This window comes from Gavia stellata, chromosome 25 (genome assembly GCF_030936135.1).
Source record: "Gavia stellata isolate bGavSte3 chromosome 25, bGavSte3.hap2, whole genome shotgun sequence".
NCBI lineage: Eukaryota > Metazoa > Chordata > Aves > Gaviiformes > Gaviidae > Gavia > Gavia stellata.
Genome location: NC_082618.1, coordinates 9100223 through 9114461, shown reverse-complemented (window position 1 = coordinate 9114461; position 14239 = coordinate 9100223). Strand labels below are relative to the sequence as shown.

Genomic DNA, 14239 nt, shown 5'->3' with positions numbered 1-14239 from the left:
GAGGCGAGGAGGAGGGGCGGTGGGTCACACCAGTTCAAATCTGGACCCTGTTATCTGCGGCAGCGTATCATTGCTGTGTGCTGCCTGTTTCACGGTTTGCGTGAGATGAACCGATGCCATCAATCTCGTCCTGGGAAGCCAAGAAACCACAGCACAACCGAGCAGCTCTGTGCACCCCGGAGCTGCTGGAGCCTGATGTCAGCTCAGGCTGTCGTAGCTGAATTCCGGCCTGTCTACGAGGGATCCCATAGATGGAAGATTTTTCCACGGTTGAGGAATTCACGTCTTTCCCACGTAAGCTCTCTCATATCTAACAAGAGTTTTGCGCACTCTGCAGCCTTTCCCACAGACAGAGCACTCACAGGCTCTGTCCCCTCAGCCTATTTCCCCCCATTTTCCATTCCAGGACCCCGGCATTGCTAACTCACTGCCAAAGCCTGCTGAGGTGGAGATTTGTTGTTCAGTCAGAGAGACAAACACAGAAAGTGAAACCCCACAGGTCTCATTCCCTGTGCCGAACACCTCTGTAAATACCACCCTAGTGTCCAGATTTCAAACATGATTATTAGCAAACACTAGGAAAAGCTGTGTTTAGGACCAGGAAGGCCGGGAAAGCATATTCCACAGCAACATTTGCACCAGGGGAGGGAAGCCAGCACGGAAGGATGCCAGTGGGTGACCAGGGGGATGTTCAAAAGATGCTAAGGCAATTGAGGACCTACATGCTGCAGAGACAGAGGAGATCAGCTTCTGAAGACCTCTGTACATCTAACCCCAGGAAGGTAAGTCCCATTATAATGAGATATATTCACTGTGAATCAGGCTAATAAAAACCTTCCCAGTCCGCTTTAAAGAACCAAACTGGGCCTGTTATTCCAACATAGTAATATTAAAACTTTTTAACATTAGACACAAGCCCACCGCTGGCAACCGGTTAATTACTTTAGATGCTTATTTAAAAAAAGACTCCATTTAATCACTCTCAGGTTATTGCTCATCGCACAAGACGAGGAGGAACTGCACTTCGCTCATTTGCTTTCCATTAAGAGGAAGGTTTTGAGGTAAAGCTCCCGTTTCGTTTTGCAGACACACACTGCTCAGAACCCATCTTTGATGCCTAAAACCCAAGCAGCTTTTAAGGCACCAATCTGAAGTTCACAGCAGTCCCATTAGGGATGATTCTGCTTTTTTTTGGTTTTTTTTTAATCAGCCCACAGGGGAGCAGCTGTATGTGCAGGGGACAGCTGAAAGCCTGCCTCGTCCAAACCTCATCCTCACAGAGAAGCGGGGTCCCATCCCGCAGGCAGGGGTGGGAGACGGAGGGTGACAGCCCTGCAGCTGCACCCATGGTCTCAAGGTAATAAATACCCTGTGCTGCCCACCCACGTGCAACTTGGGGACAGGGGCTCCTGTCAAGGGGCAGCGTTTCAACAGAAATGTGTACGTTAATTCAAGTGGCAGTAATTCAACATCCCTCCCTTCCTGAGATCACATCTCACCATCTTGCAGTATCTAGAGCTCTCTGAAAATACAACAGGGAGGCAAGGTTTCTGGGAGAAAGCTGGGGAGTCCTGAGCCCCAGATGTTGGGTCGTCACTTCCCTGGATCTCAGTTACTGAGTCGCAGAGGTGGAGATGGCTCCTCCCCGCCATGCAGCAGTGTTTTGATATGTTTGCAGCGCCTGAGGAAGCGAGGCCTGGAAGGCGTTTATGCAGGAAAGAAACTGTCCTGTCTTAAGGCACGGCAGCATCTCTCACCTAGCGAGATTCAAAACTCCCACCAATCCCAGGGCCTCCGTTCAGCAATTTTTGGGACACAACAGAGAAAACACTGCACTACGCCTCCACAACCCCCCTCCCTCCCTGCATAGCCCTAAGGAGAGAAAGACGACAGCCAGCCCTAACCAGGAGGCAAACTGGAGGAGGCAAAAATCTATTTGCTCTCGCTGGAACTCAGCCAGGACACAGGCTCTAGAAAATCTGCCATCAGGCTGCGGAGGAGCCCCTTGGGCTCCCACGGCTTCACTTCCTCAGAGAGGAAGGAGCCGGCACCCGGGAGCAGCGCACACAGTCCCTGGGAGAATCCGGCGTCGCTTTGCTTGAGAGCTGGCACACCGCCACCGCGGGCACGTGGTGCCGAGCACCGCCGTCACTGGGCCCACGCAGCAAACGCGTAGGAACCAACCTGCTCTTGGCATACACACTGTCATGTGAGACCATGCACTGTGTGGTTTATGTTCAACGACTGCAAAAAAAAGTCTTGGTGTTTAAACTACGTGAACTGAGAAATTGCCTGGACACCTGGGTTTTTGGGTTGGGGTGGTTGGTTTTTTGGTAAAGTTTTCCTGTTGTCAACTACAGGTTGACCATGCCCCAGCTCTTCTGAGCACAGAAACAACAGGCTTGAGTTTAACCCCAGGAGGAGGCACAGTAGCAGCAGAGGGAGATTGAGTGATGACCTGTTTTGTGAAGGGATGGGACAGAAAAACGAGTCTTTCTGAGAAGGACACGGGAGCTTCTTGCAATAGTTTCTGCCATGAGCAACGTTCTTTTCCTTTGTGCAAGTACACTGAAGACAATCTCATCAGGACACCTTAGAGAGGTGCGTAAGAAGTTTGTTGTTCCTGTGCTATTGTTACTTTTTGACTGGCAAAGCGAGAGCTCCCCTGCTTGGGAAGATGCCTAAGCCCCCTCTCCCAGGACAGGTTCAACTGCGGCAGGATCACTATAAACCTGCTTCCACTCTGCCCTGTACCAGGCCCTGTTGCCCCAGCTACATCAGAGTTCAGGACACATAACTCAGCTCTCTGCCCCTTTTTAACTAAAACTGCCTTCTTGAACCCAAAAGTGATGAAATATTGCAGCCAATGCAATTACTTTCTCTTACCTGTTCTGCGCCCACCATGCTAATAGGTTTGCACTTGAAGAGATGGTTAATGAACTTGGGAATGAAGGAGCTGCAGAGAAGAGATAGAAAATGACACGATTACATGTGAGTATTTGGAGTCATATGGTCTTCTGTGGTAACGAAGCACGCAAAACCAAATCAGGATGGCTTTCCACAAAGACACTGTAAGTGCCTGATTCTCAAGCTGACTCCAGCCACATTAAGTATACTAAATAACAAACAAACCAACCCTAGGTACAATTCTTTTGCTTTAATCCATACTGATCGCTAAGCTAATTGAGAAGTTGCACACATACTCTATGTAAATAAATTGCTATAAACTATATATGAAGTGTTACAGTACAAGGTCAAGAACAGGCAAACAAACTATTGTATATAATAAAAACAGCAACATGCCAGGATTAGTATAGCTATTCACGGAGTGGAAGTATCTTGATTGTATCCAGAACCTACATTTTCCTGCATACTAGTAATTCCACAACATGCATATTACACGCTGAACTTGAGGTCCAGCCAAGGCTGGAGGTCTGCTGGGCTCTGGACACTGACACAGAAAGGCACTCTTCCAGAAAGCTTCTGGCCAACACAATCAAGACAAGAAAAAGTTTTGCGAAAAGGAAAACACCGTTACCCTAATTTTACTAACGTGGACTTCAGACTCAGAAAAATGACTAAGGTACATATACTCAACTGGGGAGAATTTGGCAAGGATAGAAGCCCAATATTCATCACCTTAGACAACGTACTCCAGAGCGTAAACTTTGGTCTTAGGTTTTTGCTTCTTGATTTAGGCTTTGCAGTAGTTTCATCTTTCTTCAGTGGAGAAGCAGATGCTCCCTTCTAGCAGAAGCACTGGCTGAGCACCTGCAAGAAAAGCTCCTGCCCCACCTACTCTACCAAGATGCAGCACCAGGAAAACTCAGGAGCTGAATGCGAGGAGAGGGGCCAGCACGAACAACATGAACTCCATCTGTCAGGACCATGCCACTCACACTCTTGTCTTCCTTTTGCTGCCTTGTTTTTTAAATGTACTCTGCTTCTTTCATACGGCCTTCTTTGGCTGAATGCCTACAAGGCTCACGTTTCCAGGACCTTGTCCATGACCTGGTGGAAGGTCTTAGATTTTAATGGCTCTGTCCTAACTTCATATAAGTCAGTCTGTTTTCTGTCCTTTTGAATGAGGCGCCGTTCATGGTGATGATCTAAATTCAGCGTGGTTTCCCCCTTGCATCTGTCAAGCTATTTGTTTCCTTCCCACGAAGCAAGGAGCATGGACAGCATCTTGTTTGTCCTGCCACCTGTTTTCCAAGCCAGGACATTTATTTTTTGCCCTTTCTCATGGAAGAATGACAAAAGCGTAGCTCAGGCACAGAGCATGCCAAGCTGCTGAGCAAATCGAAAGAAATGGTTCAAGGAAGAGTCCTTCCAAGTGAAGGCTCCTTCCCTTCCCCTTCCCTCAGACACAGCCACGACCTCTCTCAGTGAATCATCTTTTCCTGGAGAGGCGTCAAGGAGAACAATTTCAAACTACTATTGAGAACCAGCTACTGGGTTGCCCCAAACAACTTTGAATTTGGCCACCAGAGAAACAACCTTGGCAACAAAATATAAATAAGAGGAGGAAAACAAGCTCTGTCTCCTCTTGCACGAAAGCATTGCAGCAGAGATGTAACTTATCTGTTCTAGAAGTCCATTTTTCAGGTGTATAACTAATTCCCAGAGGGCAATTAGAGAATGCCAAGCACAGCTGGAGCTTAGGTGATCCTATAAAATGATCAATCAGTAGCAGCTCTGGATGCAGCAGCTTGCCACAAGCGGAAGAGCGCAAGAGATTAACTGTACCTTTGATCTTGCACGTAGGTCCAACTCTCCCTCCCTCTGTAAGGTCAGGCATGGAGCTAATGCTCATGTTGTGTATGAGAAACAGGGCGAGCCTTTCTTTCTGCAGGGTGGCAGACCAGCAGCCAAAGGACCCCCTCCCCTCTTTTTTATTAATCTTCTCTTCTATATAACCACATGGTCTCCCATAGACAGCATTCTGTCTTGCATGAAACAATTCCCAGGCCCCTTAGGATGGCCACCCACAATGAATGCAGAAGGGTAAAGTGACCTTCCATCCCCACATGCCTGTTATTTCACGCTGCCTTATTGGAAACAGCTTCTCAACTCCAGCAGGACAGACAAGACAAACCATAAGATCCAAAGGCTGCTCTGGTATTTCTTTCTTTCTTTTTTTTTTTTTTTTTTTTGGACTAGCAGAGACCATCAAGAGCAGTTGCACTTAACTGAAAAATTCACTTGAGTCTCTTGCCTAGGCTGGACTCGATGCTTGGCTCTCTTAGCATACAGCCGGCAATCCTGATGCGAATAATACGTGCGTATTCAACGGTAACGCTCTGCACGCGGTTTTGTACTCTAAATGCCTTTACTCCCTGCACATCCACAGAGCTAGATGGGATGCCAGAATTCATTTACAGTTTCGGCTATAAAACTAAATCCAGCAAACCCTCCATAGAAGCAGACAAGTCCCCAGTGTAATAATAAAGCAGTGCAAGACAGATTAGGAACCTAAAGCACAGAAACCACAGCATCTGACAGGCTCCCATCCAATGGGAATGGCTCTGCCAAAGCCTGTGTGTTCCTAATCCCCTGCACTGATGATGCATCAAACACAATGCCTTGCTAAGCAAGGCTGACAGAGATGCAACTACTGTCTGTCTGTCCAACGGGAGATGAGCTACTACAGGACATCATTCAAAGCATCCTGGTGTCACTGAGTCACCGCAGCTGCAGAGGGTTTTGCTTTACGCCACCCTCCAAGGTGGTGACCAGCCCTTGCAGGCTCGCCCAGGCTTAGCTCAGCCCACTGCTTCGAAACCTCTAAAAGCCTCCTCATCACAATCTTCTTCCACCTAACTCCTCTCCCTGAAAGCACGATGCAAAGGCCGGAGCAACTGGGAGGACGCCTGCTGCAGTTACCACACTTGGCTGTTCGTGATGGACGAGGAGCTTTTCTGGCGAGGGGGAGAGCTGTTTGTTTTTCCTGTCTCTCGGTTCTAATCTCTTCCTCATTGAGGTCAGGTCACAGACTTCCCGAACACATCCCGGCGTAGCAGCCACAGCTTCACCGCTGCAGTTTTTGATTTCAAAGGATAAGGACCAAGGTGCAGTGAGAAGAGAGCCCCTCACCCTGCCTGCGAGTGCCTCCTGGAAAGCCGGGTGCTTCTCACTATTTCAAGGGAGTGAGGATTGCAATATTGGCCAAAACAAAGCAAAAATGACAAATTAGGTTAGAGGATTGATGCAATTTCTGATGGCCATTTTTCTTCTTCCAGACTTGGCTCAGATCCCTCAGTTTTAAATTTAGTGACTTTAGATGCCTTCTCCCCTGTGGTCCTGTAACTCAACACTAGCGCTTTATACAATCCATTAGAGCTGAGAAGTGGCTGGCAGTTCAAAAAGATACAGGCATTAACATACAGAGAAGCACAATGACTGTTAAAAGGATTTTCAGCCTTGTGGAGCACACAAAAGGCCAGGTATTTATACTGGGCTGGCCAGCATATTCTGTAAGAATTCAGAGCTTCAAAAATCCAAATGTTCGTATACATTAAAATGCCATAAGCATTTTAAGTAGGTCAGTCCACCCTTACCACTGGGCTAGTTCTCCTTAAAACCAAGTTGTACAGAAGGACCCTAAATATGATCCGGCAAAAACAATCTTCAGGAACCAAATTTTCACTTCTACACCCGATCCACGCACAGTGAATTCAGGACTGTGCCTTAAGTTCAATGTGCTGTAGATCAGAGCTGTAGTTGTATTAAAAAAAGTTTGGAAGTGGAGCGGTAGTTTTGCAGGTCTCTGTGCTCTTCTATGGAACAAGCTGTGATGAAGGCACTCGGCTTAGATGTGAAATTTTCTCAAATGTGAGAGCTGGGTATTTTATCCGGAGTTTACTTGGTATGTGCTCAACAGTAAAGTTAAAAGGGAGACAACTAAGCTGAGGCATTAAGAGTGTGCTGTGAACAGCTGAGTAAATGGGGTTTTTTATTTATCACCACGTTAGCGATATAAAATTCAAGCATAACCACATAGAAGGCTTAAGTGCAATAAATTTTCACTAAGACAGGATTTCAAACAGTGATTATGGGCAACGTCATAATACAATTTATCAGTAACTGCTCCTTAATGCAAACTAATGAGTACCCTGAGATAGCAAGGGGGAATGAAACTCTTGGGCCAGCCTCCCTGCTGTGAAAGCTAACGGTTCTCAGGAGAGCCTACTGCATCCTTCCCTGCTGAAGCAGGAGCTGAAGCTCCGGTCACAAACCCACACAGTTAACTGCCAGGCCATACAGTTTATTTCAGGATGATTAGCTTATTACAGATGAATGAAACGTTAAGGTATTTTAGAGTGACACATGATACGCACGGTTCTGCTCCCAAATCTACCAGCATAGTCACATGCAACACCAAAAGCAGCAGCTACATCTGGCAGAGTCCTCCTGAGGGTTTTTCTTGGGGCATTGGCACGCAAAGCTCAGCTGGCCACAGGCAAGCAGGGGAGAATTCAAAGTATCTTCCCAAAGAACAGAATTTTTGTTTCAGACACATAGCTTCAAAGTTTGGCTGTCCAAGACATGCTGGAGAGCTGCACCCTCAACCATGAATCCAGAGGCAAAGGGAATTTCTGTCTCGCCTTCCAGTTCTTTCATGCCACCCAACATTAAGTGGCTTACCAGGAAGATGCTTGTTAATATCCCCCAAAATCTGAATGTGTATTTCCCCTCCCTTACTAAACTATTTGTGCACAGAAAAGTAACTTTTTAGATGTTCAACCCCAAACCTTCTGTACTTGGCAAACAGTGGGCAGTGATCATCACAATATTTTATGGGATGGTTTAGGCATGTGAAAAGGAACTAATCAATACAAACATCTGAGAAAATCTGCCTGAGCAGGAAACTTGAGACAAGAAATGCTGCCCTAACGCACCTCCCTCTGTGCTCTCCCTGGATGGAGAGGGTCTTCACCCAGACACCGAGTGCTGCTGACGCCGCACACTAAAGGCAAATACACTATCACGTACAGACAGATGAGTGAGAACCAGAGACCCCGAGAAACTCTGAGGGTTGTAAGCTGGTAACTTACTTTGCAAATTTTATACAGAACTGAGTGAAATACTTTCTTGTAGAGGCCAGGTTGTCACGGATGATGGGTACGTTCTGTTTAATATGCAGAATCACTGAGGTGACATAAGGACTCTGGTCACCAACATGTTCCACGTTCTGCCACTGCATCTGCACAAAGGGGAAAAAACAACCAAAAAGACTGTTTAACTCATTAGGGTTCAAGCAATAGGTAAGGAAAACTGTACAAACTTCCTGCCAAAAGATCTCTAAGGAATCATCAAGAGACGGCCTCTGCAATTCACCTCCAAGGTCAAGTTCTTCGTCACTGCACTGATTAAGCAAAACCCTTCCCCAACAAGATACAAAGAAAACCCAGAACAGCCCTTTTTGCACCAGAGCAGAGAGAGATTGTGACCACTAACCTACACAAACGGGGACCACTGGGTTTAAAAAGGCTTTTGAAGCACGCCAGACTGCCTTAATATTTAACAGTTTCCAGTTTGCCGGGATGAAATGCCCATATAAATCCTGATTACAGGCATTTGAGAAAATATCTGCAAGCTTGCAAAGTCTGGATTCCTGTATGGCAGCCAAGACTTAATACTGGTGAGGCTGATGACAGATAGATGGAAGAGGTAGAAATAGTCTTACAGTCCAAAGCACTCTACACCAGCATAGCTCACACTGAAAACACTTCTGGAGTACAAGCTAGGATGCCAACTTCAGCTTGTCCCAAACACACGTAAAAAAAAATACAAAACAAGATGAGTTACTCAACCTCCCATTTTGTTTTCATTTACCATGAGCAGAAATGCAACAGAATAGCCCCTGTGAGCCAGATGTGCGACTCCCTTGACTTTCTCTAAGCCTTATTTGCAGTACACAGGGAGTATACAGTATAAGTCATGTGAAAAAAAAAAAAAAAGAGGTAATTGGGTAAGACCTGGCCAAGCATCCGTGTATATAACAAAGTCTCGCTGAGGAACACGAGCATCCGGAAAAGTTCTCTTAGCTGTGCTACTGTTCAGAGACTATGCACTCTGCAATGTGCTCCAACTAACTGTTTGGAGATGCTGTTCCTCATGCTGGAGTTGAAACAGGAGGAAAACGGATATGAAATCAGGATAGGAAACTGGGCACATGCAGAAGATGAGCTTTTTCTTTTGAAGGGGTGTTTGTCCTCAAACTTGTTTTCTCAAGTTCTGGATTTATCATGTACAGTTTTTTATTCCTGGTTTTAATTTAATTACGGCTACTTTGTCCACTGCAACCCAGCTGATTCAATTCCATCCAAACAACATGCAGGCTAAGTGACTTAATGGGCAAGGGAAGCCAAATTCTTTGCAAAACCACAGTGTCTTGAGAGAGTCTACATGTGTCCTACCAAAGCTGTCTTTATTCAAACCAAACAAACAAAACCCCAACCTGCTCATCTCGCATCACCCAGGTCGCTAGAAGGGATATCTCTCTCATCACCTGCTATACAGGTTTCTATTCCACCTTACTTTCATTTGGAAGACTGCTCAAGAGACAACTGCGTTTCTACTCCTCACCGTACTAGTCATATCCAAAGAAAATACTTGGTGCCTGTCTCCCTGACGGACTCACACATTCCCAGCGCTGGCCCTTCTTGACAGACAGCGATCCTCAATGAACAGACCATCCCCATATAGTGGGAATGGCCAGAAAGTGGGAAGGGACTGCTGAGTTGAATTATTGCAACAACAATAAACCAGTAGCTTTTTCATTTTGTTGGTCTTCATTCCAAAAGCAATACTTTACAACCAAACCTTTAAAGCATGAACAGTAAAAATAGCCCTTTGTGTGCGTGTGGGTGTTTCACCCGAAAAAAACACAAAACAGTAGCTGCAATGAAAGACATAGTACACATACTGAAAAGTCATCAAAAGAAATATGAGCCCAACTCTTCTGGTAAAGCTTTGTTCCTGTCATTTTAAATTTACTCCTCTTTTTCCCTTGTCCTATGTTTTTCTTGGGATATCCACGTAGTTTACATACACAAGCTGTAAACGAGCCCAAAGACCAGGAGCAGCGAGGCCTCCCACTCGCCAGCCAAAGGGAGAAGCCCAGCGCACCCGGTGCCCCGGCAGCAGCCGAAAGGCACCTGCACGTCGCAAGGACACGGGGCGACGCGGCCGCCTGCAAGGGCGGGACCTCAGTTTGAAAACCTGGTGCTACCTTCAGAGATGGTTTTTACAACAAAAACACAGGACCCTCAAGATTTTAGGGTGCTTTCTGAAAAAGGAGAGCAGGAGAGAGAAACCCTGAGCAAAACTGGGGTGGTTTGGCACATAACAAGCACTGTGCTACCTTCTGGGCATAGCGGGGGCTCAAGAGCGCTCCTGGGTCTGCCTGGCTGTGGGTCCCCATGTCCCCAACATGTCTCTGTGTCCCCAGAGAGCTGGCAGTGGGGTGGCAGGGCCAAACCAGGAACCACCAGGTCCCTCCTCCATGTCCAGAACTGACATGGATCTCTAGCAAAAGGTGTTGCTTCATGATTTAATGGAGGATGACTCAGTTTCCAAGTCTCCCCATGCTCAGTAGCATCCCACTGCCAGCTTATCGTTACAGGCTCCAGACTGGGCACAGGGAGCATCCGTAAGCGCCGGGCCAGCACCTTCTCCCTTGACCTTGTGTCGCTCATGCAGGAAGAGGTGGGAGAGGAGAGGAAAGCCAGCGGGCGCTGCAGGCAGCAGATATTGCCGCCTTTGAAACTGCCTCTGTTGTTTCCTGACGCAAGTTTTGGTTTTGCACTGTTGCACGCTGCACCTTCTGTGAGGGCTAAACGCACTCCTGCTGCCTTTTAATTAGCAGCTGGCAGCTCTGATTGCTCTGCTCTTGGGGCTTTCCTTCTATGTATTGGAGAGATTATTAGAGCTCCGTGTTTAAGTGCTTGCTGTTGTCCACTCAATTGTAAGGAAGTAGGAAATTGCAGCTGTGCCAAAAGGTTTTAGCAAAATATAAAAACCCAGCAAGCGATCGACATGAGTCACTAAAATGTCCCCCAGCCCCACTTACAAGCAGAGTTTTACATATAAATCGATGCTTAATTCAGCAAGTAAATCAAACCTTATCCAGTGCAATCCATAAACTTAATTGGGGCAAAAAATATCCCATGCAGATTAGCAGTTCCCCCATTCCAACAGTTAAAATTAAAGCACACCAGGCAATTTAAGTGCCTGCTACAGATCAGTACAACACATTCACAGCACTTTGTTATCCAGAATAGGACAACAGGGGTTTAGGGCAAATTCCTCTCCCACCCCACATCCCAGCTCCCCGTCCTCCAGCTGTGTTTAACCATTCTACACCTGCTGTAAAGTTTGAGTAAAGATTATCACCTACAAATTTTGTTATATGGGGCCTTCTCATCATTTAGTATTTCTTCCAGAACACACAAGGTAAATAATCAGGGAAACTGAGCACCATTCCCAGCTGAAAGCAATATTCACGATGCCATTTTCTGTGTTAAATCTCTCAAAGTGGCCTGCAGCCAAAGTGGATTTGGACATTTAAGTATTTCTTAATTTACCTCTATAGTTACCTAACATTTTTGCAAGACAAAAAAAAAAAGTTGGACTCCAACAAAGGACTGGGAATGTTGAATCTTGGAGGACACCGGAGTGAAGTAAATTAAAAGAAGCTAAACAAAGGAAGAGCCCTAATGGAGTAGGGGTGTTGAGACAGACATGCCTTCCCAGTACAGGAAAATTGGAATGAATGAGGCACACAGTCTTTATTCCTTTTAATAAAGACTGAAATTCTACACATCCAAATACTAACTCTGCATTTAAATAATTATATGCATTTCTTATTCAATTGTCAGAGTAATAACCCAGCCCTGAAGGAAAGGGAGGAGGAGGGTGAAGGAAAACTCCTCTTGCATCAAACCTATGTCTAGTAAAAATCCCATAAAAGCAACTCTGTCTGATGCAAATAGTGGAATGGGTGCACAAGTGACAAGTATTTATTTAGCTAATTTCATAACACTTAGCTTGTTTATATATCGTCAGTCCCATCACATGTGCTGCATTTTACCAGTGTTCCAGAGACAAAAATAAATGGCCTACCAGCTGCTGCTTTCTCAAGGTTGTGGTTTACTTGGGTACAAACAGTCAGAGCTAAGTGAGTCAAATACTACTACGCTACGTAGGTTCAGGAGGAGATCTAAGGAACTGTCATGACACACACACACAGAGCACCTGAAGTGCTGAGCCCTTCCTAATGGTGTTATTTTACTGGGCAAAAAAATCCCTTTTCCATTTGGAACATGTACAAGCTCTATTACCAGCTGCATTCCACTTCAAATATTAGCTAGGGGTGGCGGGGCTAGTTACAGCTGGAATATATCATAAAGCAGAAAGCTATTAAAATTCATGGCAGCGAGACAGTGTGTTGATCCTACAAAAATGGAGCTCTATGTTTAATATTTCTAATTAAAAAAATAGTTCAATCCACTTTTGTTGTCTTCACCTCTGTCTAAAGCAGTCTGGGTTTTCACAATACTTTGGCAAGAAAACACAGCTCTGCATTTCAAACGTATAAAAGCCAGCAGTATAACTGCAACAAAATCCTTAAGCACTAATCACATGGGCCTCTCTAGGAATGGCTCCATATGTCCTTGAGAGGATCACAGAAGCAATAGGGCTCAATCTCAATTCCGTATTACCCTTTGAGTACCTCCATTTAAGAGCCACAAACAAGTAGGCTAATAAAACTCCTTGTCAAAGAACACAAAGAGGATAGCAAACGAGAAAGTGTATTTGAAATTTCATGCCAACAGAAGTTTTCCCAATTTTGAAGGCTCTCACTGGCATTAGGAGTGGAAAGAGAAAGCCTTATGTACTTACAGAAAGTATTTAATTGTCTGTGAGTTTTAATGGGCTGCAAAAGACTGAAAGCTCTAATCTGAATAAGAAGAGGTTTTGGAGTGAAGGATGTATTTATAAATACAGCAATTGCCGCTCTAAGAAGCGGGAATAAATCAATATATGGCCAAGTCTCAAGACAGCGTAAAAGGATATGTCAATAGTGAAATCAAGCAATCAAAGCAAACAAGAACTCCACATGGATCTGCAGGCTGCCTCTTCCCGAAACAAATCCATCCCCTACCTTGCTCATAGCAGTCAGGGCAGGGTCACAGGCTGCATCCAGGTCCTGCACTAACAGCTGTATGCTGTTGGAGATCACACTGCAAAAAAATCAAGCATGAGTTTTAGAATAGTACTCAGCAACACAGTGCCAGAACTGGCGTATTTGACTGTGAAAGGAGGAAAATCATCTACAAGCTGACGGTAGCATTATGCTGTGAATACATATGGCTAAAACTTGTACTGAAAAGAAGCCGTGAAGTTCTGCATATTGTTCATCAGGGAGCTACACAACGGGCTTTGGTGTAGAGAGGACAATTTTACCGTTGACCTTTCTCTGTGTTGACACATAGAAGGGGCTGGAGATCAAAGGTGGCAGATGGGGTAACCCCCACCTTCACATCAGGAAGAGGAGAAATCCCCGAGTACCGAGCCCAAACTAGGATTCAGCTTCAAATTTAATCCAGTCTGCATAAAACTAACATTTTGTCATCTCTCCACTTATTCAGAGTCAATATTCTACCACTCACAGAAACTTGCAAAGAGGATTTTAAAAAGTACATCTGTATGAGTTCTGAACGTGTCTCCCATTTGAGAAGATCGAGGCAGCTGCCTTATTTACACTATGTCTAGGATTGCCGCCATCCGTTGTTTGAGTTTCTCAAAGACATATACCAGACTAAAGGACACATTAGTCAAACACATTTCCCTCCCTCCCTTTTTTTTTTAAACAGCATGATACTGCTTGGAGACATACTTGATGCCACCATATTACGATGTGCATAAAGGTGCAACTGATCCTAAAACAACAGCCGAGAAACTGTCTGCAGCAACTCAGATCACCCTCAAGGGCACGTAACCCAGTACTCGCAGTACAGACAACTTCTGCTAGAAGTAATAAGTGGCTGTGTTTCACTACGTACAGTTTTTAAAAAGTGTAAACTTTAAATCTACCACCGATGCCTGTTTACAACTTTGGGATTATATATGCAAGAACTGGATTTTACGTTTGCTCTTTCTCACGATGCTAGCACAGATGGGAATCACAGATCTATAAGAAATCTGACCAGTGCTCCCTCAAACCATCTTT

General features: G+C 45.4%; 1 protein-coding gene across 1 annotated transcript in view; it reads right to left on the bottom strand.

Annotated features, from left to right (window-relative positions):
- The window catches only part of VPS53 (VPS53 subunit of GARP complex), a 67543-nt gene that overhangs the window by 5911 nt on the left and 47393 nt on the right, over positions 1 to 14239 (bottom strand). Inside the window, exons 17-19 of the mRNA XM_059829130.1 lie at positions 13172 to 13250; positions 8058 to 8206; positions 2887 to 2956 (exon numbers count right to left, since the gene is read on the bottom strand). Of these exons, the coding sequence (XP_059685113.1) occupies positions 2887 to 2956; positions 8058 to 8206; positions 13172 to 13250 (298 nt within the window). The remainder of the gene's footprint in view (positions 1 to 2886; positions 2957 to 8057; positions 8207 to 13171; positions 13251 to 14239) is intronic.